At 40.2% G+C, this 24,357-nt stretch overlaps 1 protein-coding gene across 1 annotated transcript in view; it reads right to left on the reverse strand.

The window, feature by feature from the left end:
• Window positions 1-4,755: 4,755 nt before the first annotated feature.
• SUCLG1 (succinate-CoA ligase GDP/ADP-forming subunit alpha) overlaps window positions 4,756-24,357 on the reverse strand; it is a 32,616-nt gene continuing 13,014 nt past the window's right edge. Inside the window, exons 4-9 of the mRNA XM_062209748.1 lie at window positions 19,910-20,122; window positions 19,693-19,750; window positions 16,261-16,344; window positions 12,662-12,813; window positions 6,581-6,769; window positions 4,756-5,001 (exon numbers count right to left, since the gene is read on the reverse strand). Of these exons, the coding sequence (XP_062065732.1) occupies window positions 4,975-5,001; window positions 6,581-6,769; window positions 12,662-12,813; window positions 16,261-16,344; window positions 19,693-19,750; window positions 19,910-20,122 (723 nt within the window). The 3' untranslated portion in view covers window positions 4,756-4,974. The remainder of the gene's footprint in view (window positions 5,002-6,580; window positions 6,770-12,661; window positions 12,814-16,260; window positions 16,345-19,692; window positions 19,751-19,909; window positions 20,123-24,357) is intronic.

The following is a 24,357-nucleotide window of genomic DNA, read 5'->3' on the forward strand; positions in this document are numbered from 1 at the left end:
GCGCCCCAACCGGGACTAGAACCCGGTGTGCCGGCGCCGCAAGGTGGAGGATTAGCCTGTTAAGCCACGGTGCCAGCCAGAGAACAGATTTTTCAACAAATACTGCTAGACTCACTTGAATGTCCATAAGAACTCTACCTTGATCTCCACCTCACATCACACACAAAAATTAATTTACATTTGATCCAAGAGCTTACTGTTCACACTCCTAAATAACAACAACAACAATAATAATAATACCTGTTTTACAAGAAAAAAGAAAATGAACTTGGGGTTACAAAAACATTACTTAAGAAGAGAAAGCAGTAAATGAAAAAGAAAAAATGAGTAAATTGCTGTTTATCAAAATAAAAATCTTCATCAAAAGATACCAGTAAGAACATAAGTGGGCAAGTCATAGAATGTGAGAAAATATTCATAAAATACGTATCTGAGGAAGATCTTGACCTAGAACAGATTTAGAACTCAGGAATAAAAAGACAAATTAAAAATGGAAGAAAGGTTTGAAAAGATGCTTCACAAAGGAAGAAGCACCAAAGGTCAAAAACCACATTATAAGGTGTTCAGCATCATCATTCTTCAGGAAAACATTAATAGGAACACTATGAGATGCCACTCAAACTCCTACTGCCATAGTTAAGGTTAAAGAATCAAAAACACTAGAAGTTGGCAAAGATGGAAAAAAAAAAAACAGATTCAAATTTTCCTTAGATAGAACATGAAAACTAAAACCTTTTTGGAAAAAAGGTAATGCAACACACAGGTGCCATTCATGCAGCACTTCCACACTGAGTTATCTCTAAAAGAAAAAAAATTTATATTCACAAAAAGACTTGTTATTGAAGGATCACAGCAGATTTTTTAACCAATGGGCAAAAGCTGGGAACAACACTACAGACCAGTAACTGGAGAACAGATAAGCAGAAAATAGTATATACATATAATAGATTGGTACTTAGGCAAAAAAAAGAACAAACCTCTTATACAAGCAACAACATGGATGAATGTCACATAAACGATGTTGAATGAAAGAAGATAGACATAAAAGATTACACCATGTGGTCTCATATAAATCCTTACAGCAGACAAAACTAATTTAAAGTGATACAGGGGGCCAGCACTGTGGCGCAGTGGGTTAATGCCCTGGCATGAAATGCTGGCATCCCATATGGGCGCCGGTTCTAGTCCTAGCTGCTCCTCTTCCGATCCAGCTCTCTGCTATGGCCTGGGAAAGCAGTGCAAGATGGCCCAAGTCCTTGGGCCCCTGCACCCGCGTGGGAGACCCGGGGGAAGCTCCTGGCTCCTAGCTTCGGACTGGGGCAGCTCCGGCTGTTGCAGCCATCTGGGGAGTGAACCAGTGGATGGAAGACCTCTCTCTGTCTCTACCTCTGTCTGTAACTGTCTTTCAAATAAGTAAAATAAATCTTTAAAAATAAATAAATAGAGACAGAATACAAGTATTCTCCTGGGGCAGAAGGATTGGGTGGCTAAGGTGGAACTCTCTGGGATGATGGACATGTTCTATACAGTGAGAAAGGTATGGTTGGTTACATCGGTTAATCCATTTCTCACATGTGTGCAGCTGAGATTTACCCTTTCAATGTATGTAACTTTTTAAAAAATTTTTTTATTTATTTAATTGACAGAGTTACAGACAGTGAGAGAGAGAGAGAGAGAGAGAGAGAAAGGTCTTCCATCCAATGGTTCACCCCTCAAATGGCCACAACAGCCAGAGCTATGCCAATCCGAAGCCAGGAGCCAGGTGCCTCCTCTTGGTCTCTCATGCGGGTGCAAGTGCCCAAGCACTTGGGCCATCCTCCACTGCCTTCCTGGGCCACAGCAGAGAGCTGGACTGGAAGAGGAGGAACCAGGACTAGTACCCAGTGCCCATATGGGATGCTGGCGCCACAGGCGGAGGATTAACCTAGTGCGCCACGGTGCCAGCCCCAATGCATGTAACTTTTACTTCAAACAACTCTACCAACAATACCACTAAGGGAAGTAGACTGGAGGTACAGATTCTACTATAACAGCAGAATATCAATAAAATTTCAAACTTGGGTGATGTGTATGGGAGTACAACATACTACATAATTATTTTACAAATGTTTAAAAGTTTGCATAACAAATGCTTTAAAAGTGTATTTCAGTGGTGAGTTGTACTTCAGCTTTTTCATCTGTATAACTGAAACTGAAACAGAACCTAATATCCACCTGCAGCTATGTGAGCTGCTCAAACCACAGGTGGTAATGACTACAGGAGGGGATGGCAAGGGCAGGTGGCAGGAGAATGAAAGGGGATGGGAAAGACAGGGTAGAATACAGTAGATAAAAGGGTGAATGGGACACTCAGCTCCAAGGTTTAGGCAGCAATAGCAGATGTCTGAGGGAAAAAGAGGTTGTCTTGGAGTGGGTACTCAGTGAACAAGGAAGCTAGGGTCAAGGGGACCCTGAAAATGATTTCTTCTGTTAAGGGCATGCCATACACTGATTGTTTGCTTCTCTTCAAAATTCATTACATTGCTATTCTAATTGCAATTTGATTTGGAAGTAGACCTTTGGGGAGGTGGTATTAAATGAGATTAGTGCCCTTAAATGAGACCAGAGTGCTAGCTAGTTAAATCTTTCCATAGGAGGACAGAAGATGACTGTAAAGGAGGGAGCAAACCCCTCAGCAAGAACCTGACTCTGGCATCTCAATATTGGACTTTCCAGGCTTGGGGACTGCGAGAAACGTTTGTTGCTTAAGCCACCTAGTGTCTGGTGGGTTTTTGTTGTTTGTCTAGTTCACAGAGGGAGCAGAGATCTCATCTGCTGGTTCACTCCCCAAATACTGGGCTGAGCTGAAGCCAGGAGCCAGGAACTCAATCCAGGTCTCCCACATGGGTAGCAGGAACCCAATTACTTGAGCCACCACAGCTGCTTCTCACGGTATACATTAGCAGGAAGCTGGAATTGGGAGCAGAGCTGGGTATAAAACTCAAGTGCTCCACCCTAGGATACAGGCATCTTAACAGCTGTACTATCACCTTGTTTGTGGTATTCTGTTCCAGCAGACTGGGCTAAAAGATCACCTGTCCTGCATCTGAATCCTATCCCTGTAACAAAGCCCCACTAAGTTAGACAAGAGGTCTTCAGCCTTGCAGGAAGTTTGAGATGAAGTTACCAGTCAGAAACAAATGAAGTGCTTTCCTCCCTGGTATGGGTGTTGGCCCAGGCTGCCCTAAACACAGCAAGAGGACAAGTTAAGAGTTTATGACAAGGCCAAGCTCCAGTTGAGGCCACCCTACAATGAGCACCCACACACACCTCAATATATATCCTACACAGGTACCCTGTAGCATGGGGTGTGGGGTGGGAGTCATCATCTCTCTTTTGAAGAGGAAATGGCTACAAGCAGAAAGTAAGTTCCTCTGGACTCCAAAGCCAGTCACTGAGTTCCTTGGCCTGGGCAGAAGCTGTTGCACTACGCCTCTGTCTCTTGACACCTGCTCTTTGTACCTCAGCAGTGTCTGCATATGTTCACGTAAGCTCCCAGAACATGTTTCCCTGGGCCTTCCCAGTCCACCTCCAACTCCTCCTTGTGCACCTGGTGCTGCTTCACTTCTTCTCCCCCCTGCCTGGCCACCAGTCCTCCTTTCTGCGTGGCTGGTACCCTCTCAGCCCCCTCACCCCAGGGATGACAATTCAGTCAGCCTTTCTTCATGTGGCATGACACCCAACAATATTTTCAGAAGCTCTTTGTTTCCTTCAAAGCAGTTACACAATTTAAAACTATGTGTCTCTACCCACCCACATGTAAATCCCTAATGATAAGTACCCTCCCTTCGTGTTTAGGGACACTGGAACTGCTTCATGTTAACAAGCTCCCTGCTAAATACAAAGTAAGGGCAGCCAACAGTCTTCCTGCTTTCTTTCAGTGAACATCTTAAACCTCAAGCAAAGAAGGTAGGCTCTGCAAAGGGTAGGGGATAGCTCTTTACAGAATCACTGATAAGTGCCGCATTAGTGAAGACTCCCCATTTCTCAACTGAAAACACAAAAGAGCTTCTGTCTGCAATACTGATGACAACCATAGAGGTAGTGATGGTGGAGGCATGACAATTAAGTTGCCTGCTTCTACGTCAGAAACTTTATACATTTATTTCTAACTCTCCAAAGCACCCTGTAAAATGGAAATTATTATATATGAGATAGATTCAAGACAACTAAGGTCATTCTGTCTAGATAATTAGACAAATGCCATAGTGAATTATCAGCTTCATTCTCTTGAAACTTTTAGTCATAGGGGCTGGTGTTGTGGTACAGCAGGTTAAGCTGCTACTTGAGACACCACCAGAGTGCTGGTTTGAGTCCAAAATACTCTGCTTCCATTCCTCCTTCCTTTCCATAATGTGCCTGGGAAGGCAGCGGAAGATTTCCCAAGTATTTGTGCCCCTGTCATTGACATGGAAGATGATGCAGTTTGTAGCTTCTGGCTTAGGCCTGGCCCAGATCTTGCTGTTGCAGCCATTTGGGGATTGAACCAACAGATGGAAGAGCTCGCACTCTCTCTCTGTCACTTTGCCTTTCAAGTAAATAGATAAATCTTTTTTTAAAAAAGTTTTAGTTACAATGTTCTCGTGTGTAATTCAGAGACCCCACCCCCACCCCAACACACACACACACACACACACACACACACTCTCTCTCTCTCTCTCCTTCATATCTCCCACTCTCCCCATAGTGGAATAATAACAAGTCTCCAAAACCATATTCCAATCAAGGTAGATTTATTGGCTGTCTCTGTTATACAATGAGGTGAAAACATCTCAATTTAGGACATTCAAAACCTTGCTTTGGCTTCCCATTGTAATGAAAGACCAACCCCAGGCACATAGTCTGACAATCAGTGGACAAGAGAAGCAAACTGCTGCTGGTTCACATGTTTATCATGATTCATTCCACAGTTTCAAGAAACTTTGGTTTGTTCTTTCATAGCATCTTCCTCTTTTCAAATTCCTTGAGAAAGAAAAAAGAGGGAGAATTGAGATAAAAAAGATAAAAGATCCAAAGTACACTCATGGTCAAAATGATTCTAAAATCTATTATCTTTAGGATTCTTTGATCCAAATTACAGAAGTAAAATGTACCAGGAGAAGGGTGCTTGAAGACAAAACAGCAGCTTTCAAATTAGTCTGTGTCAACTTGAATATAACTAAGCTAGACTCAGGGCTTCAACTTTATGTCTCCTAATCTCAAAAGCTGAATGGAAGGCTCTAATTAATACTTTTTTCCTGCCGTATCATTATTAGGAGTTGTTAAACCTCACTGTGCTTATGCAAACCTGTATACATGAACCCTAAACAGGTTTGCTTACATTCTCAGAGATTAAAACTACATACAGATTCAGTTAGAATCTGAACAAAATTCCAAGAACCTTAAAAATCCTCAAAACACACCTTAAATCAAGTATTGTTTAAGGAAATAATACCAAAAATCATAATTTTCTAGACTAACAATTAAAACAAGACAAAATGTATAGATGTCTACTGCCCCTTACTGGAATAAAATGGTAACACACATTTTCAATGTGAATTTAAGCATTTGCTTTTCATTCCTTTTCCCCAACTTTCAAATAAAATATTTCTTCACACACTATTAATCACCTAGATTTCTTTCAAACACATGGCACACAGTATGTTCAAAACAATATGAGAAGTTTCAATAAAATAAGGAGTCCATTTTATTATTCCTAAGATAAGAGCAAAGATGATTGTACCAAATCAGGATTTTAAAATTCTCACTGAATATTGTTTCCTTCTGGGAAAACAAGCTGTACCTATTTTCAAAATGCTTTAGAAGTAGGGTTGTTGTTCTGATTATCTTTTTTTTTTTTTTGTCAATGCTTCAACCATCATAAAAATAAGGAGAGTCTTAAAAGATCACTCAAAGCCTTAAATGGTCATTTGGTGTCAAAATGGTAAAGACTCATCATATGGAAAACTTTAAGCTGCAATGTCTAATTAAAAATGGGGGGGAAAAGTATACAGTTCAGTTGCTAGTCCAACCTATAAATAATAATGGCATCAAAATACAGCCAGGGCAAGAAATTAAAGACTGAATCTCTCCACCCTCTTTTATAGACCTCCCTGTATGGTAACTCCTTCTTCACATATCCATTTCTTGTTACTCAGACTCAAACCTCCTCCCTAGTAACAGAAACCTATGGGGTCAGGGTAGTTATATTCCAAAGGCCTTCCACAGAAAAACGACACGGCAGTTCCCTATATAACACTTCACCCTCACACCCAGAATGAAATGTGTCGCACTGTGGCCTTCAAAACGCTGTACTGCATGTTGCATCGTGACACTTTAAAAAGAACAAAATCCAAGAATTAAAGAAGACAGCTTTTTTAATTAGAACATTATTCCTAGTTCTGCCAAATCCGTGCATTAGGGTATTAATGAAAATGCTTTAAGACAATTAAGTTGCATAGCAGAACACAATAAAACAGATGAAGACTCAGAAGCGATGACCATGGTTCCCAGGGACCAGTATGGGCCCACACTGGGCATTTGGGCCCCTGTTAGAGCTCACCTTGTAGATGGTGGTTCCCAACTGTGCAGGAGACATGCTGACCACAACTCCTGCGCTCTGCAGGGCAGAGATCTTCTCTTTAGCTCCGCCTTTTCCTCCAGCAATAATTGCCCCTGCATGACCCATTCTTCTGCCAGGAGGAGCAGTTAAGCCAGCAATAAAGGACACTACAGGCTTGGCATTTGGACCCTGGAGATAAAGTGGCATTTCAAACGCTCTTAAGAAGTTGATAAAAACTGGAACTCAAACCCATGACTCTGCTGGTAAATGGTAAATGCTAAATGGTAAATGCTAAATGGGTTGAACTAGGGAATGCCAATCATTCATCCTAAAAAAAAAACAACACAAATATCAGACTATGACTGAAACCCCTACAGCATTTGCCCCTGGAATGTTGCAACCTCCCACGCAAACCCAGGAAAACAAACCTAAGGAAACTTTTATATCTGGTGAATATTAAACTGCAGCTTCACAGGCACAATCTGTTTTACAAACATGTCAATCTTTCATTTGAAAAACAAAAGAGCAAATCTGAAAACATGTGATATAAGACTTGGATTAATAATGACTTAACACACATCTGATTATTTTACTTCAACCTAATTTTGTGTCTTTATTCACTATTAGTTCAGCCTTAATAAATGTGCCAAAAAAAAAAAAAAAAAAATGAGACATAAAAGCATGAGGAAAAGACCCAGGACTCAGATTCAAATTTATTGACTAAAGCTGCATGACCTTGGACAAGGTACAAGCAGATCTCTGCTTCCTCATCTTTGGAATGAAATGGCTGAATGAGATTAATGGTGAAGAGCCTTTCCTACTCTGAATTTTTTGGTTTTAGTCAACAAAAATTAATTATAATATACAACCTTTTGGTAAAGAAATATCACTGTACTAGATTCTGAAGTTTTAAAAAATAAAAAAAAAAAGAATTTCTGTGCTCAGTATTATATAGTTGAAGAAATGTTAAATATGTATATATTGTTAATCAGTTATGAGATACCAAAAAGTAATATATGAATCTATAGTGAAGTTGCACAATGAATGCTATGGTTGTAATAGGAGTCCACAGGTAATAAAGAATACAAGTAGAGCAGAGAGGCCTGGAGAAGGCAGAACCTGAACAAAGTGTGTAGAATGTGAGAGCTTTGATTCAGGCACTATCATCTTCCCCTAGATCAGCAGCTCTCAAATCATTTGGTCTGGGGATCCCTTACACTTATAAAGATTACTGAGGATCTCAAAGAGCTTTTGTTCATGTATATCCAATATTTACTATATTAGAAATTAAATTTTATAAATTAGGAAACAAATTTTATAAATTTTTTAACTCATTTTCAGATAACATCTTAAAACTATTAAAAACATTCTAATAAGAGTGGCATTTTAAAACTTACTTTTATAAATTTTGAATGTTTAATTTAATAAAAACGAAGAAGATTTGCTCTTGTACTCAATCTGTTATATTTTATTTTGGCTGAAGTATAAGAAGAAAATCTGGTTTCATACAGATACGCAGCTAGAAACATAAGTATTTTAATTGCCATTCAGATAATTGAGGGTGTTCTTCTTGATACTACATGAACATCTTCAAGAGCTAATTTCTCAAAGGTTAGATGCAATGTTGGAATCTGAAACCCATGGCAATAACTTTTTGTCCTCTGTTACTTTGAAATCCATTGGTCTTATACTTTGAATATTTTACCCATGATTTTGTAACATGCATTGGCAAAATGAAAAATATCAATTCATTGAGTTATGGTAGATCTTCCAAATCTTGACAGATTTTATCATTCACTATCAACAAACCAGTGCCAACAGTATCACTCTCAACTCTAATTAGAAAAGTCATTAAATTGGGAGAAAACTGAGTTTAGGGTAGCAGATCCAAATTTTCCAAAACTGTAATACTTGACACCTCAAATTTTATCATTGGTAACAAATATTATCAGTTGTTTTCCTTGATATGACAGGTTCACATCATTCATTTCTTAGAAAAGTTCTATCAAACATCTAAGTCTGAATAACCACTCTGTCTGCCATCATTATTTCCAGCAAAACTGGTATCCATGAAAAAAGCATCTAAGTTACTTCAGCTTATAATTCTTAAGGCAAGAGAGCCTAACTTCCCATCTCATCACAAAATACTGACTTAATGGTCAAGACTTCATAAAATTAATAATTTTTATCAGTACGTTAAATGAAATTGAGAGTTTTTTTGTTTTCTTACTGCAGGTACACGGCAGTAAATGATCCTAGTGTGATTCCACTGCTCTGATTTCATGCAGGCTGCTGCATGGTCTGACACATATTACTCCAGCCTCGTCTCCTACTGTTGTTTTCTCCTTTTTATCTTCCATTAACCAGACTTCCCTACCTGTATGTCCCTCTGCTGAGAATCTTTTCTACTTTCCTGGATATCTAGACAATTTTTACTTTTTAAGACCTAGTTCAAGCCTCCTCTTCCCCATGAGCCTTTCCTGACTCTTCCCCCACACTCTGCACAAATGCCCTTATAGCTAATGATCTAATCTCTTTAGTGATCTTGCTGTCACTTTCACATGTTTCTACTATTACATTCAGTAAATTCTCTGTAACCCATTTCCCATGTGTTCCCCTACAAAACTAACATGGCGGGTGCCAGCACTGTGGTGTAGCAGGTAAAGCCACCACCTACAAGGTCAGCATCCCATATGGGCATTGGGTTGAGTCCCAGCTGCTCTACTTCCAATCCAGCTCTCAGATACGGCCTAGGAAAGCAGTAGAAGGTGGCCCAAGTCCTTGAGCCCCTGCACCCACATGGGACCTGGGAAAGCTCCTGACTTCTGGCTTCAGATCTGCACATCTCAGGCCATTGTGGCCATTTGGGGAGTGAACCAGTGGATGGGAGACCCTTCTCTCTCTTTCTCTGTTTGCCTCTGCCTCTCTGTAACTCTGCCTTTCAAATAAATAAATCTTTTAAAAAAAGCGCTAACAAGGGGATTATGTTCTCATCATTTCTGTACATGCAGCATGTACTATAGTATCTGTAGTTTAGAAATAAAAAGAAGACCTCACAGTCATTTATTCCTTCACTCATGGCCTCTGCATATCATACGAGAATCTCATGTTTGAGTGGCTGCAAAGAAACAAAATTACGACAAGCCTAGCATGTCAAACAAATTTATACTCTGTTCCACTGATGCAGAAGAATCACTGACAGTTTTTTAAATGGAAAAAAATATAATTACACTATGGGAAAGTATAGCCTGAAAACAGGATATAAATAATGATAAGTTGAAAGTCCAAAAGCAGAAAGATCAGGCAGAACAGTGTAAGGATAGTCGGAACACACACCCAGGACTACTGGCTCTGTCCTGAACCCCTGCAATCTGCCTCCTGATCCTTTCACGATGTAATGGCAAAGTCAGGCGAGCTCTGGCATGAATCCCACCCCGGGTCATGTGGTGTCGTCCTACCACTGGCAAGACATTAACCTTCCGATGCCAGTTCCCCACTCCTGAAGAAAGGACAAAAAAATCTTGCCCCACAGGTCAAAATAAAGATTAAACAACTTCTACAAATAATTACTGTCATTAACAGTAACAGTGTGGTAGCAGCAGGTAACAGCTATCGAGTATCTGCTCCATGCCAGGGATCGTGCCAAGTATTTTATATACTATGTAATCTGAACTGCTAAACCTAGAATCTTGTACTATTAAAAAAAATTAGTCCAACTGGGATGAACCAGGAATAGGAAAACATGTGCCAAATTAAATAAAATTTCTATGTTTAGTTTTCCCACTAAATGTAAGCTATTCAAAAAGATTCAGAGTTGGGTCCAAATATACTTAAAATTCACTTTAACATAGTGAAAGGTCATAGTAACTTAATTTTTTTTCCAAGAAGAAGTTTTTAGTTAAACTTCAAATTTCACAACTTTTGTGATTTCAGGAGAATCTAATACCATTTCACTCCTAACAACACACTTTATGCTATGCCAGGGACTGAACTACAGTGCTAACCCTGACCTTTATCTGACATGCAACGTGAAACACTGTCGGGTTTTAAAGAGGGTCAAATGGCACCAAAGCCTGTATTTCAGAAGGGACAATAATTCAGGTGATCATAAGGAGGATAGCCTGGGGAGGCTAGGGAAACAAGTGGTGATATCAGGGAGGAGACTAGGAAGAAAGCCCTGATGAGGTAAGGGTCTCCCCCAGAGTAAATGGAAGATTTGCAGAAGGAGCTCTAAATCTAGACACACCACCAAGGTCACAGAGACAGATCTTGGTAAATAAGTGGAAATAGAGGATGAGAGAAACCAAAGACAGTTCTCAAGTTCCTGTCACCAGAAACTGCGTGAAGTATGACACAGTTTATATAAGATCACCATTCAAACTTAAAGAATAAGGAAATAAGAAACATCCAGGGAAGGATACAGGAGGAAAACCAAGAGAAGAACCAACAGAATGAGAAGATGGAATATGAATCCAGGGCACTAGTGACCTCTACAAAAACAGTGTCAGGAGAGCAAGAAGATTCAACAGCAGCAAGCAGTTTGGTAAGAGTGCTAACATTATGGCAAGCACTACTTGGCTACACATTAACTCATTAAACTTCCAACACTTAAAAAATTCAAAGACACAGGTACTACTGTATTCCTATTCTGTCAGGGAGAAAACTGGAGGCATCAGGTTAAGAAACATTTCCAAGGTCTCATAACTTCTAAGCAGAAGCAAGCCAGACTGCTATTGAAGGGAAAGTTCAGTCACATCTTACAGAAGTTAGGGTTAACATCACCATAGAAGAAAATCACATATTCGAAGTACCCCTTGAAAATCCCCTAAAGCACAAATAAACATGCATTGTATCACCTGAGAGGTGACATTCTTGGTTTCTTTTAACTTTCCAGTATTCATTAATTTTCTATAACAGGGGCTGGCACTGTAGTTTAGCAGGTTAAGCCACCACCTACAGAGCCAGCATCCTCATGGGTACCGGTTTAAGTTCCAGCTGCTCCTCTTCCTCTGCTATGGCTTGGGAAAGCAGTGGAGGATAGCCCAAGTGCTTGGGTCCCTGCATTCACGTGGGAGACCCAGAAGAAGCTCCTGGCTCCTGATCGGCCCAGCAACAGCCATTGCGGCCATTTGGGAAGTGAACCAATGGACAGAGACCTCTCTTTCTACCTCTGCCTCTGGCTCTCTGTAATTCAATCTTTCAAACAAATAAATAAATTTAAAAAAAAAAAAAAAGTTCTATATAGCATTTAATTCACTCACTCCTCCATTTTTTCATAAGAACAGAAGTTAGTTCTACCCTTACCTGGCTTCCTGGAGCTGCTTTTCCACTCATTCATAGGCATCAGAGAAACTCTAGAAATCACTACCATGTTGTTAACCACAGCTCTTGGATACAATGGCCAAAGCACACAGTCACTGTGTTGGTCATTACTGTATCCTCTCTCTCTCCTCCTTCCTTCACCCCAGAAAGAGCTTAATTACCTTAAGCTAAGGAAAATTAGAAGCCTATTCCACACTATTCCTTTACATTTAATTCTGAGAGAATGGCAAAAAGGAAAGCCCTCATAGATGCAAACAGCCCAGCTCTCCTACACGATCTGTAGGAGGAAGTGCCATTCTACATGGGAAGACTGAAACTAAAGGAGGCAAGAACCTGTAAATGTATACAAGAGACAAAATGTTTAGAAAGAACACTTAATTCCTTCTGCGACTGGAAGAACACCAACCACAGGTGCAATGGTAAGTCTGCAGGTCAAGTGGGCATATTCAGGCTGATGGCCTGAAAGGTCTCTGTTCAACAAAAGGCCAGCTTACCTACCACAAAGCATTGGGTGAAGCCTAGGGAGGAAGGTTCATAGCAGAGAACAGTGACGGTAGGGAAGAGGGGGAGAATTAATCCACAAAGAATCCAGAATTTTCTGAGTGTCTGGTACAAAAATGCCAGCTCAAAAAAATTCAATTTTACCTTTGTTTTCTTGAAAAATTAATCCTTGGAGGGGAAAAAAAAGCTTCTAAAGCAAATCTTTGATGTTATTCAATAGCAAAGAGCTGTATCTCTACAAACCAAACCCAGACTTACTGAATTATGTTGCTTCAAAAATTCTGCAGCATTTTCTTCTGCATTACCACCAATTTCACCAATCAGGATGATGCCTTCCGTAGTTGAATCATTCAGAAAGATTTCAAGGCAGTCAATAAAATTTGTTCCATTAAAAGGATCCCCTCCAATGCCTGAAAAAGTCAAAGAATAACAACACTAGCTGAAAATTTAAGGATGAATCATAGAATTTAGGTCAAGAAGTGTTTTTTCAACTAGTTTCTTATTTTGCCTATCCCTGCTCACTAATATTTTTTAACGTGTAACAAATCTTTTATCTTGCAAAAATCATAAAATGCTACTTTTATTTCTACTTGCAATATTAATATCATGTTAAATGGTAGTTGTCTCCGAATATTTATACACTTTATTTTAGCTCCCTTTTCAAACCTCTTCTTTCCTATGAAATTATTCTCAGGTAACTCTTCAGAAATAAGCATTTTAAGAAAACACATGTGGGGGCCGGCGCTGTGGCTCACTTAGTCAATCCTCCGCCTGCGGCACCGGCATTCCATATGGATGCCAGGTTCTAGTCCCAGTTGCTCCTCTTTCAGTCCAGCTCTCTGCTGTGGCCCGGGAGGGCAGTGGAGAATGGCCCAAGTGCTTGGGCCCCTGCACCCACATGGGAGACCAGGAGGAAGCACCTGGCTCCTAGCTTCGGATTGGTGCAGCGCCGGCCGTGGCAGCCGTTTGGGGAGTGAAACAATGGAAGGAAGACCTTTCTCTCTGTCTCTTCCTGTCTAACTCTGACAAATAAAAAAAAAGAAAAAGAAAACATATGTTTACGTTGAAAAGCTATGTTATACCAGAAGAAAGATTAAACATTTAACAAACTGTTTTGTACAAAGAAACTACTTAATAAAGCATGTTGAAGAAAAAAATCCCCTAGTTTTAAGACATAAGCACCAGTAACAAGGTGAAAGGTACACTGACCACTCCCTTTCCTTTAGGTCAGTAGTGTGGCAAAACCTTTTTTCCTACAGAGGGCCATCTACATATTTATTAATATCTTTTGTGGGCCACACAAAATTATCAACTTAAAAATCGGTCTGCTATAGATTTATGGAATTTCTAGTCCTGCCTGTAGTTGCCTTATCAGGGCCATATCAAGTGATTTCACATGTCTTACACGTGGGCCAAACATTCCCCACCCCTGCTTTAGATTTAGAATAAGAGCAGGTAATGACAGAGCCTGCAAACAGGGACTCTACTGTAAGCACGTGCCATTTAAGAATGAGTACTTAGACTGGATTCAAGTAAAAGTTCCCTATAGAGTAGCTAGCATTTTTTTATTTTTAAATTATAAACTTATTGAAGGCAGGATTGACTTCTTACTTTTCAAAACTCCTCTAAAAACCAAAGTTGAGAAAGGGAAGTACCATTTATTATGTAACAACCATGTGTAAAGCCCTGTCCTTTAGCACACATTGGACCTGTCATTTCCTAACTCTCTAACTCTCTGTGAGAAGGACTTTATAATTCTCCTTTTACAGATTAAAAAATGAAGCTGGGGGCCAGCACTGTACTACTGTAAGTTAAGCCAATACTGGCATTCTACCCTGCGGTGCCTATCCAAGTCCAGGCTATTCCACTTCTTATTCAGCTTTTGGTAATAACCCTGGGAAAGCAACAGATGAAGGCCCCAGTATTTGGGCCCCTGACACCTATGTGGGAGACCTGGGTGGAGTTCCTGGCTCCTGACTTCAGGCTGGACCAACCATAGCCATTGCTGGCATTTGGGGAATGAACCACTGGACAAAAGACCTCTCAATCTCTCTCCCTGTGTCACTCTACCTTCCAAATAAATAAAGCTTAAAAAACAAAAAACCTGAAATTGGAGACCATGGAATTGGCCACTCTGAAATCCTTTCTTACTCCCCATCACACTACATTTTCTTGTGCCTAAACCATGCTTTGCATATATATACAAGCTAGGCTCAAGTAATGGTTTGAATAGTTAATTTATGAATTTGTATTTTAATAAAAATATTCCAGGTCTATATTTTATAGATATTTCTTATAAAAATATATTTCTGAAAACCTGTAACACATATTCAAAGGATTTAAATGAATACATGTAAAAAAACTTGCCTGGCTTTTCATAACAAGCAATGACATTATTTTAAAGTGTGAAAATATGCAAAAAAATTTTTTTTAAAGATTTATTTATTTGAAAGACGGAATTATAGACAGAGAGGAGAGACAGAGAGATCCTCCATCCTGATCCACTCCCCAGACAGCCACAAAGGCAGGGACTGGGCCAGGCTAAAGCTAGCAGCCAGGAATCAAGAGTTTCTTCCAGGTCTCTCCCACATGGGTAGCAGGGGTCCAAACACTTGAGCCATCTTCCATTGCTTTTTCCAGGCCGTCAGCAGGGAGATGGATCAGAACAGGAGCAACTGAGACATGAACTGGCATCTGTATGGGATGCCAGCATCACAAGTGGCAGTTTAACCAGATAAGGCACAATGTTGGCCCGTAGAATTTTATTTTTTAAAGAGGGAGGTACAAACCAAGTTTATAAAGCATTTAACCTTCCACAACTTCCATTTTCTTACCAATAAGGCTATAATAGTACAACATTCCAGCTCAGTGCACACCAGAGGGCTGCCTTAAGAATGAGAGTGAACGGCAAAGAATTTAGTTCACTGACCATAATTACAATAACATCAAGTCATGATATGAGGTATCGTTTCTTCACAGCAACAAAATAAGCGATGTTCTAGGACACCAAGGGTCTCCACAGGCCACACATCCCAAATGCTTATTCTTCAACCAAGAAATAAAATCTTAGACCATGATCGAGTCCTATGGTCTCTGCTTCTGATTCAGTTCTGCTTCTGATCCAGCTCCCTAATAATGTGCCTGGGAGATGGCCCAAGTGTCTGGGTCCTTGCTACCCATGAAGGAGACACAGGAGTTTCTGACTCCTCACTTTGGCCTGGCCCAGCCCTGGCTGTTGAGACCATTTGAGAAGTGAATCAGCACATAAAAAATTATATATATATATCTCTCTCTCTCAAGCTCTTTCAAATAAAAAATTTTTTTTAAGATTTATTTACTATTTATTTGAAAGGCAGAGTTACAGAGAGACACAGAGAGAAATCTTTCATCCATTGGTTCATTCCTCAAATGGCCACAACAGTTAGGGCTGGGCCAGGCTGAAGCCAGGAGCCAGGAGCTTCATCCTAGTCTCCCATATGGGTACAGGGGCCTAAGTACTTGGGCCATCTTCCACTGCATTTCCAGATGTACTAACAGTGAGCTGGATTAGAAGTGGAGCAGATGAGACTGGAACTGGAGCCCATATGGGATGCCAGCAGTGTAGGTGGCAGCTTAGCCCATTACACCACACAATGCCAACCCCTCAAAAAACAGATCTTTTAGAAGAAAAATCTTGGACCATAAATCTTGAAAAAATACAAAAGCACTTCATACCTAGGCAAATTCAATTTGAGATCCTAACACCTTTTTAATAAAATGGCATCAAAACCTTTTATAAACAAATTAATACTTATTACTATATGCATTCAATAAAGACATTATACTTTGATAAAATGATTATAGCAAAAATCCCTCACCAACACACAAAGACTGCCCCAATCCAACTTGTGTTGTTTGGTGAACTGCTTCATAAGTCAGGGTGCCGGATCTGGACACAATCCCTTAAAGGAAGATAATTCAAACACATTACATTTTGATTTTACTATATAGACTATCCTAAGGTGAAATAAGTTGGAAATACTTGGAGTAACTAATATGAGTATACATTAAATTCACTCCATGATTTTCCCTCCAAATCAATTAATATCTTCAAATGATGAATAAAGAAGAAAAGGCTTAAGTAAAAGCAGGAAAGTTTTTAAAGTTAAACATAGGAAAAAGCATGTTATTAAAGTTATTTTATAAAAAAGCTACAGTAACTATAACTAAATAACCATAATTAAAAACAAATGCAAAAAAACCTAAATCACCTCTTCAGAGAATCTTTTCTGTGAAGGGGTTAATATCAATATGAACTTGGTAAGTACAATACGGCTTAGGGTCTCAGAACATCACAGATGAGAATTTAGGTACTCAAACTATTAAACCATCAAAACTGGCCATCAGTCACATTCAGGTATGTTACCTACCATCTCTACAACTAGTTTTCCAATAATTTTCAATCAATATATAGGTTTTTAAATCAATATAAGGTAAATGGAGAATAAGGTCAAGTTCCTTCTCAGTGCCTTCCTCCCATCCACATCCTGTCTCCTCAATATAACCTCCCTCTCTCCCCCCAGGGAACCTATCTCTGAGAACATTAGGTAGGTAACTACTACCTACCTATGTACTTGCTGTATTCTTATCAAAATCCCAGTAAGAGTTTTTATAGATATGGACATATAACCAACAAAGTACTAGTATCTAGACTACATAAAGAACTTTCATGAACAGTTTTCTAAAAAAAGCAAATAATCCAATTAGAACAGGAACAGAAAAGGCAAGAGGGGGGTGTCAGCATTTAACTGAAGATAATATACAGATGAGAAATAAGCAGGATAAAAGATAATCATTATCATTAACATTTAGAAAAGTACAAATTAAAACCACAATGCAATGTCACTAAACATTTATCAAAATGGCTAGAATAAAAATTAATGATAACACCAAATGCTGCTGAGGATGAAGAAACTGCATCACTGAACAGTCCTAAACTAAAAACAACCCAGAAGTGTTTCAGCAGGTGAGTGGCTAAAGTATGTTATGTTCATACCACAAGACTATTCAGCAATAAAGATGAATGAATTATTGATAAACACAAAAACCTAAATGAACTAGAGAGATTTATTCAGAGTATAAACAGGCAATTGAAAAACAGATTATTGGTTGTTAGGAATTAAGAAGTAGGGCAGCAACAGGAGAAAAGTAAGTATAGCTATAGAATAGCAACATGAAAGATCCTTCCGGTGATGGAAAAGTTCTCTACATGGACTGTATCAACAACAATGTTAGCTATGACTTTGTACTACAGTTTTTCAAGATATAACCATTGGAACAAACTTGAAAAAAAGAGAACTGTATTTTTCTTTCTTTTTTCATTTAAAAAGGCAGAGAGAGAGAAGGAGAGACAGAGATGGAGATCTTCCATCCACTGGCTCACTCCCCAACAGCCATAATAGCCAGGGCTGGGCCAGGCCAAAGCCAGAAGCCAGGAGCTTCATCCTGGTCTCCTTGGGTGGCAGGGTTCCAAATACTTGAGCCACCTTCCACTTTTTCCCAGGCCATTAGCATGCAGCTGGACTGGGAATGGAGCAGCTGGGACTCAAACTGGTGCCCACATGAGATGTCGGCATCACAGGAAGAGGCTTTACCACAATGCAGCCCCAGGTAGGCAATTTATGAGTTGTCATTAAGAAAAATTAGAAAGCCACTGCACTGTCATTTTGCTTTACATTACAATATGTGTTATTCAAAAATGCCCAAGGGACTCTTTCTACCCAGAAAACTCTTCCTTTCCCAAAATTCTTAGCAACTCAACAAGCTACCAAAAATATTAGCATTAGTATCAAAATAGGTATAGCTGGCACAGATAACCAGTACTCTCTCCTTAACATCTCAAAAACCTTTTGGTATCACAAATTTTATTTTAAGTGAATATTAAAATTTTAAAATGTCCTTTCTTGGGGCCAGTGTTGTGGTATAGCAGGGAGCCCATATGGGCACCAGTTCAAAGTCTAGCTGCTCCACTTCTGATCCTCTTCTGATCCAGCCCCTGCTCATGGCCTGCGAACCCTGAACCCTGGAACCCTGACATCCATGTGGGAGACATGGATGAAGCTTCTGGCTCCTGGCTTCATCCTGGCCCAGCACTAGCCTTTGTAACCATCTTGGGAGTGAACCAGCAGATGGAAGATCTCCCTCTCCGTCTCTCCCTCTCTCTCTGTACTCTCAGTTTCAAATAAGTAAATCTTTAAAAAAGTTCTTTCTCAAAAAAGGGAAAAGCAGCCTCTCAGAAAACTGTCTCATTGATGTGTTATGGCCATTCCCACAGCCAAGGTCTAAAGCACTAACCAGAAATTTTTATTTTTTATGTTTATGGGAACCTTAGAAGGCAGGGCATTGATTGGAAAGGCACTCAGCCTACAGAACCCCTACTTCTACATTCACCTCAAGACTATATTAGTAGCCATTCAAAGCAGACCAAACAGTATATGGAATATTCAAATGTGTACAGGGGCTTCTGTGACCATGTAGATCAACAATGTGGAATGTGCTGACCTATGGAGCTCCCTGCAACCTCTCTCACATGTGAACTTATCAAGTACTCTACTTGCAGCAGAGCTGTCGGCTCTAAAAGACATTACCAGTAAATAAAAATCATGACCTGTAGCCTAATTCTGTAAACTATGAGTGACATTCACCCCCTCTGATGAATACTCTCACTTAGTATTAGCAGTTAAGGGTTATAAAGAGAAAAAAACTGTAACCACCTAGCATTGTAAAGACAGTATAGCTTAGTGAAGAGTCTAAAAAGAACAGGCATACCATGCCTAACTTTGATATGTAAATTTGGCTTCTCCCTTGAGAATTAACCAAGTAGCAGTAAAATTTTCCTAAAACATTTTCACAAGAAATAAGAAAGTAAAGTAACTTTTAGACAGGACACAGTAAGACTACCAATAAAGATATTCACAAGGACATATGATCTAACAAAGGACTTATATCCAGAATATTTACAGAATTCCTATATTCAATAATAAAAAGACAGTACTCCTATATTCAACAATAGAAAGACAAACAACCCAATAAAAATAGGCAAAATCTTGTACAGATACTTCATAAATTGGTAGAATTATAAGTGCTTCCCAGGATACAAAAACAGATTCATGAAAAACATCCCCTTGTAAATTCTACTAAAGTTAAGTTAAAATAAATTTTATTTGTATACTCAAAAATTCTCCTTATAAGTTTTGAGAGTTTAAGGTAAATAATTTTTTTTTTAATCTATAAGAAAGTAACAAACTCACCAATTCTTCCTTTCTTGTGAATATGGCCAGGCATGATGCCAATTTTGCATTCTCCAGGCTGGAAGAAGTCAATCATAGTTTTAGGAAGGTAAAAAAAAAAAAAAGAAAGAAAAAGAAAAACTCAAAGGCCATACACACAAATATACTTGGAATGATTCAAAGCTGTTTAGCCTGTTGAGAGGCAAAATCTGGGCTTCCTGTCCCTTTCTGCACTCACATTGATGACTCCAGGGCAGTTTGGCCCGATTAGCCTCGTCTTTCCTTGGCGCAGCAGTTTGTGCTTGACTCGGACCATGTCCTGCTGTGGGATGCCTTCAGTGATGCACACGACCAAGGGGATTTCTGCCTCAATGGCTTCATCAATGGCAGCCGCGGCAAAAGGAGGAGGGACATAAATGACAGAAGCTGTTGCTCCTGTCTGTTCTTTGGCCTGAAATAGTAACCAGGAAACATTTCGTTGGTTGAGTCATAAACATTATAAAATAAAATAAACAACATGACTCTAATAACGTCTTGGGATCAGGAAAGGATAGCAGTCAAGAGAGACATCATGTGCTCATTCCTCCCATGCTCAAGCTCACTGCACAGTCAGGAAATACAGTCAAGCTGAGCCTCTTCTCTGCCCCATCTTGAATATTACTATGAATTAAGAGGCTGATGACGGCATGTCAGTAAACCTGAAATATTGCCAGATTTACATTTGTGTCCACTCATTCCTGTGGCATGCTCATTTTTTGTTGTCAAATCTTGAACTTCACACTGAACCACCAATCCAGTACCAAAAAACCCTATACCTGCCCAAGTGAACAAGGGATAGCGACAGATCCCCAAGTGCTGAAAACTTGGCTCTCAAATATCTTTTTAAAAATTTGGCCGGCGCCGCGGCTCACTAGGCTAATCCTCCGCCTTGCGGCGCCGGCACACCAGGTTCTAGTCCCGGTCGGGGCACCAATCCTGTCCCGGTTGCCCCTCTTCCAGGCCAGCTCTCTGCTGTGGCCAGGGAGTGCAGTGGAGGATGGCCCAAGTCCTTGGGCCCTGCACCCCATGGGAGACCAGGAGAAGCACCTGGCTCCTGCCATCAGATCAGCGCGGTGCGCCGGCCAAAGCGCGCTACCGCGGCAGCCATTGGAGGGTGAACCAACGGCAAAAGGAAGACCTTTCTCTCTGTTTCTCTCTCACTGTCCACTCTGCCTGTCAAAAATTAAAAATAAATAAATAAATAAAATAAAATAAAAAAATATATCATAGGGGCCGGCGCTATGGCGTAGCGAGTATAGCCACCGCCTGCAGTGCCAGCATCCCATATGGGCGCTGGTTCGAATTCCCGGCTGCTCCACTTCCTATCCAGCTCTCTGCTATGGCCTGGGAAAGCAGTAGAAGATGGCCCAAGTCCTTGGGCCCCTGCACTCACATGGGAGACCCAGAAGAAGCTCATGGCTCCTAGCTTTGGATTGGCGCAGCTCCGGCCATTGTGGCCAATTGGGGAATGAACCAGCGGATGGAAGACCTCTCTCTCTGCCTCTCCTTCTCTCTCTGTGCTCTCCTTCTCTCTCTGTGTAACTCTGACTTTCAAGTAAAATAAATAAATCTTTAAAAATATATATATATTATACTTGGTAAATATTATCAAAAGACAGCAAAAACAAAGTTTATTGCCTGACAATTTTTACTCCAAATGCATATTCATCAGAAACAAAATCAAACTAAAATGCAAATGCATGAAGGGTCACAGAATAAGAATGTGGGTCAAACAAGCATCAGACTCCACTACAATCACCCATCACAATGCAGAGCACTTAAAGACCATCAGTTTGACTGCTGTTCTCTCTGTGGACATAAACCTGCATTTGGTCTCAACATATTCTTCTCGTATATAAATATGATGTATCCACCAATCTGCTCTATGAATGGCTATGTCTTTTTTATCATATGGGACACTCCTTGAAGTTATTCTTGAAGAGCAGCAGCACCTATTCCTTAATAAGCCCTGTAAGAGGACTCAGTTAAAGCATCAACACAATCCTGAATGCTTAGGATCTTATGTTTTACAAGTCAGATGCCAAGGCCAAGAGATATTAAATAACTTTAAATAACTGCATAAGATCACATAGTTAGGAAATTGCACAGCCAAGATTTACATACAAGTATATCTGATTGCAAAGTGTCCACTCTTGTCAGTTAGAGGCTGCCTCCCTATAAATGCTACAAACATAACTCAATCAAGGCAAAAGTCAAAATGTTTTGGAATATACAGTTACAACTAGAAGAAGGGACAGAGTTGTAAGACAGTGTCTCTGAGAATCACTGCTGAATGATGGCCCGCATCCCCAGACTGAGCAGCTTTCTTTACTACATCCCTAGCAGAAAGAGGTATCTTGACAGTGACAGAATAAAGTCAAAGGACACTGACAGATCATCCACAAATGTTGGGGGTTAAAAATTATTTTTCAAAAACTCTGTTTAGGGGCAGGCATTGTGGTGCAGCAGGTTAAATCACCTCTCAGGATGTTTGCATCCCATGTAGGAGTGCCTCAGATGGCGTCCCACCTTCATTTCTGATCCAGCTTCCCGATAATGGGCATCCTGGGAGACAGCAGAGGACAGCCCAAGTTCATGGGTTCCTACCACCCATGTGGAAGACCTAGATGAAGTTCCTGGTTCTTGGCTTTGTCCTGGCCCCTGGTTGTTATAAGCATTTGGGAAATGAACCAGGGGATGGAAGACTTTTTCTCTCTCTCTTTGTGTGTGTGTGTGTATATAAATAAATAAATAAATCTTAACAAAGAAAAATTCTGTTCAAGATGATGATAGAGGGGAACAAAAAACATTAAAAACTAAGAACCAGGCCAGCACCGCGGCTCAATAGGCTAATCCTCCACCTGCAGCGCCGGCACACCGGGTTCTAGTCCCGGTTGCTCCTCTTCTAGTCCAGCTCTCTGCTGTGGCCCGGGAGCACAGTGGAGGATGGCCCAGGTCCTTGGGCCCTGCACCCGCACAGGAGACCAGGAGAAGCACCTGGCTCCTGACTTCGGATCAGCGCGGTGCGCCGGCCACAGCACACCGGCCGCAGCAGCCATTGGGGGGTGAACCAACGGAAAAGGAAGACCTTTCTCTCTGTCTCTCTCTCTCTCTCTCACTGTCCACTCTGCCTGTGCAAAAAAAAAAAAAAAAAAAAAAAAAAAAAAAAAAAAAAACCTAAGAACCAAAAGAAGACCATAGGCATGTGGGTATTCTATTAAAAAATACATCCCATAGTTCTCTACCTGTTAAGTGCTACAAATACCACCAGAAGCTCAACTGTGGCAAGTACTGTGTGCTAGCTGGGAAGTCATGCTAAATAAAAGGATTCCATCCACGAACTCAGAGAGTTCTCTGTAAGTTGAACAGGTGAGAAATAAATAGTGTCTGTCAAAGAACTTAACAGGATATTTCAAATGCTACATCTATTTGTGTCACTATAAATAATAAATGAATGGCATATCAACAAAATTTCCTTTAAAAGAAAGCCAAATAGGCTGATGTTGTGGCATAATAAGTAAAGCCACCACCTGTGACACTGGTATCCCATATGGGCACTGGTTCAAGTCCTGGATGCTCCACTTCTGATCCAGCTCCCTGCTGATGGCATGGGAAAGCAGTGGAGGAAGGCCCAAGTTCTTGGGCCCCTGATCCCAAATGGAAGATCCAGAAGAAGCTCTTGGCTCCTAGCTTCAGTCTAGCCAGCCCTGGCCATTGTGGCCATTTGGGACATGAACCAGTGAATGGAAGATCGATCTCTCCATCTCTCCCTCTCTCTGTAACTATGCCTTTCAAATAAATTTTTTTAAAAAAAAGAAAAAAATAACTCGTAACAAGACAAGACTATGTAGAGGAATTCTGAAATATCTCCTATTTTTGAGGTCATAAAGTCAGCCATGAGAGAACTTAAGAGAGGGGCCAGTGTTGTAACATGATTTAAGCCACCACCTGCAATGCCAGCATCCCATGTCGGCACTGGATGGTATCCCAGCTGCTCTACTTTCAATGTAGCTCCATGCTAATGGCCTGGAAAAGTAGGAAAAGATGATCCAAGTGTCTGGGCCCCTGCTGCCCACACAGGAGACAAGGATAAAGCTCCTGACTCCTGGCTTCAGCCTGATCCAGCCCTGGCCATTGCAGCCATCTGGGGAGTTCTCTCTTTCTCTTCCTCTTTCAAATAAATAAATAGATTTTTATTTTAAAAAATAGTTTACAGAACTTAAGGGAGGAAAAGCTTTAACAATTTAAAGCAAAAAAGAGTTTAAATGATTCCTCTACAGAACATGATTTGTAACATTTTTTTTAATTTATTTATTTTTTTGACTGGCAGAGTGGACAGTGAGAGAGAGAGACAGAGAGAAAGGTCTTCCTTTGCCGTTGGTTCACCCTCCAATGGCTGCCGCGGCCGGCGACATTTTTTTTTTTACTTGTTAAAACAGTACACTTAAAAAAACAAATATACACATAAGCTATCCTGCTTTCAAGTTTTAAGTTAAACTGAAAAACTCAAACTTTTAGGATTTTTGTTTTTTCCTGCATTTTAGGGTTAAAAATCAAGTTGGTTAGTATTCAAACAAAAGATTAATCTATAAATCTGTAATTTTAAAAATGTACTATTTTAAAATATGTATGCTTAAGTAAGCATTA

This window comes from Lepus europaeus, chromosome 13 (genome assembly GCF_033115175.1).
Source record: "Lepus europaeus isolate LE1 chromosome 13, mLepTim1.pri, whole genome shotgun sequence".
Lineage (NCBI taxonomy): Eukaryota > Metazoa > Chordata > Mammalia > Lagomorpha > Leporidae > Lepus > Lepus europaeus.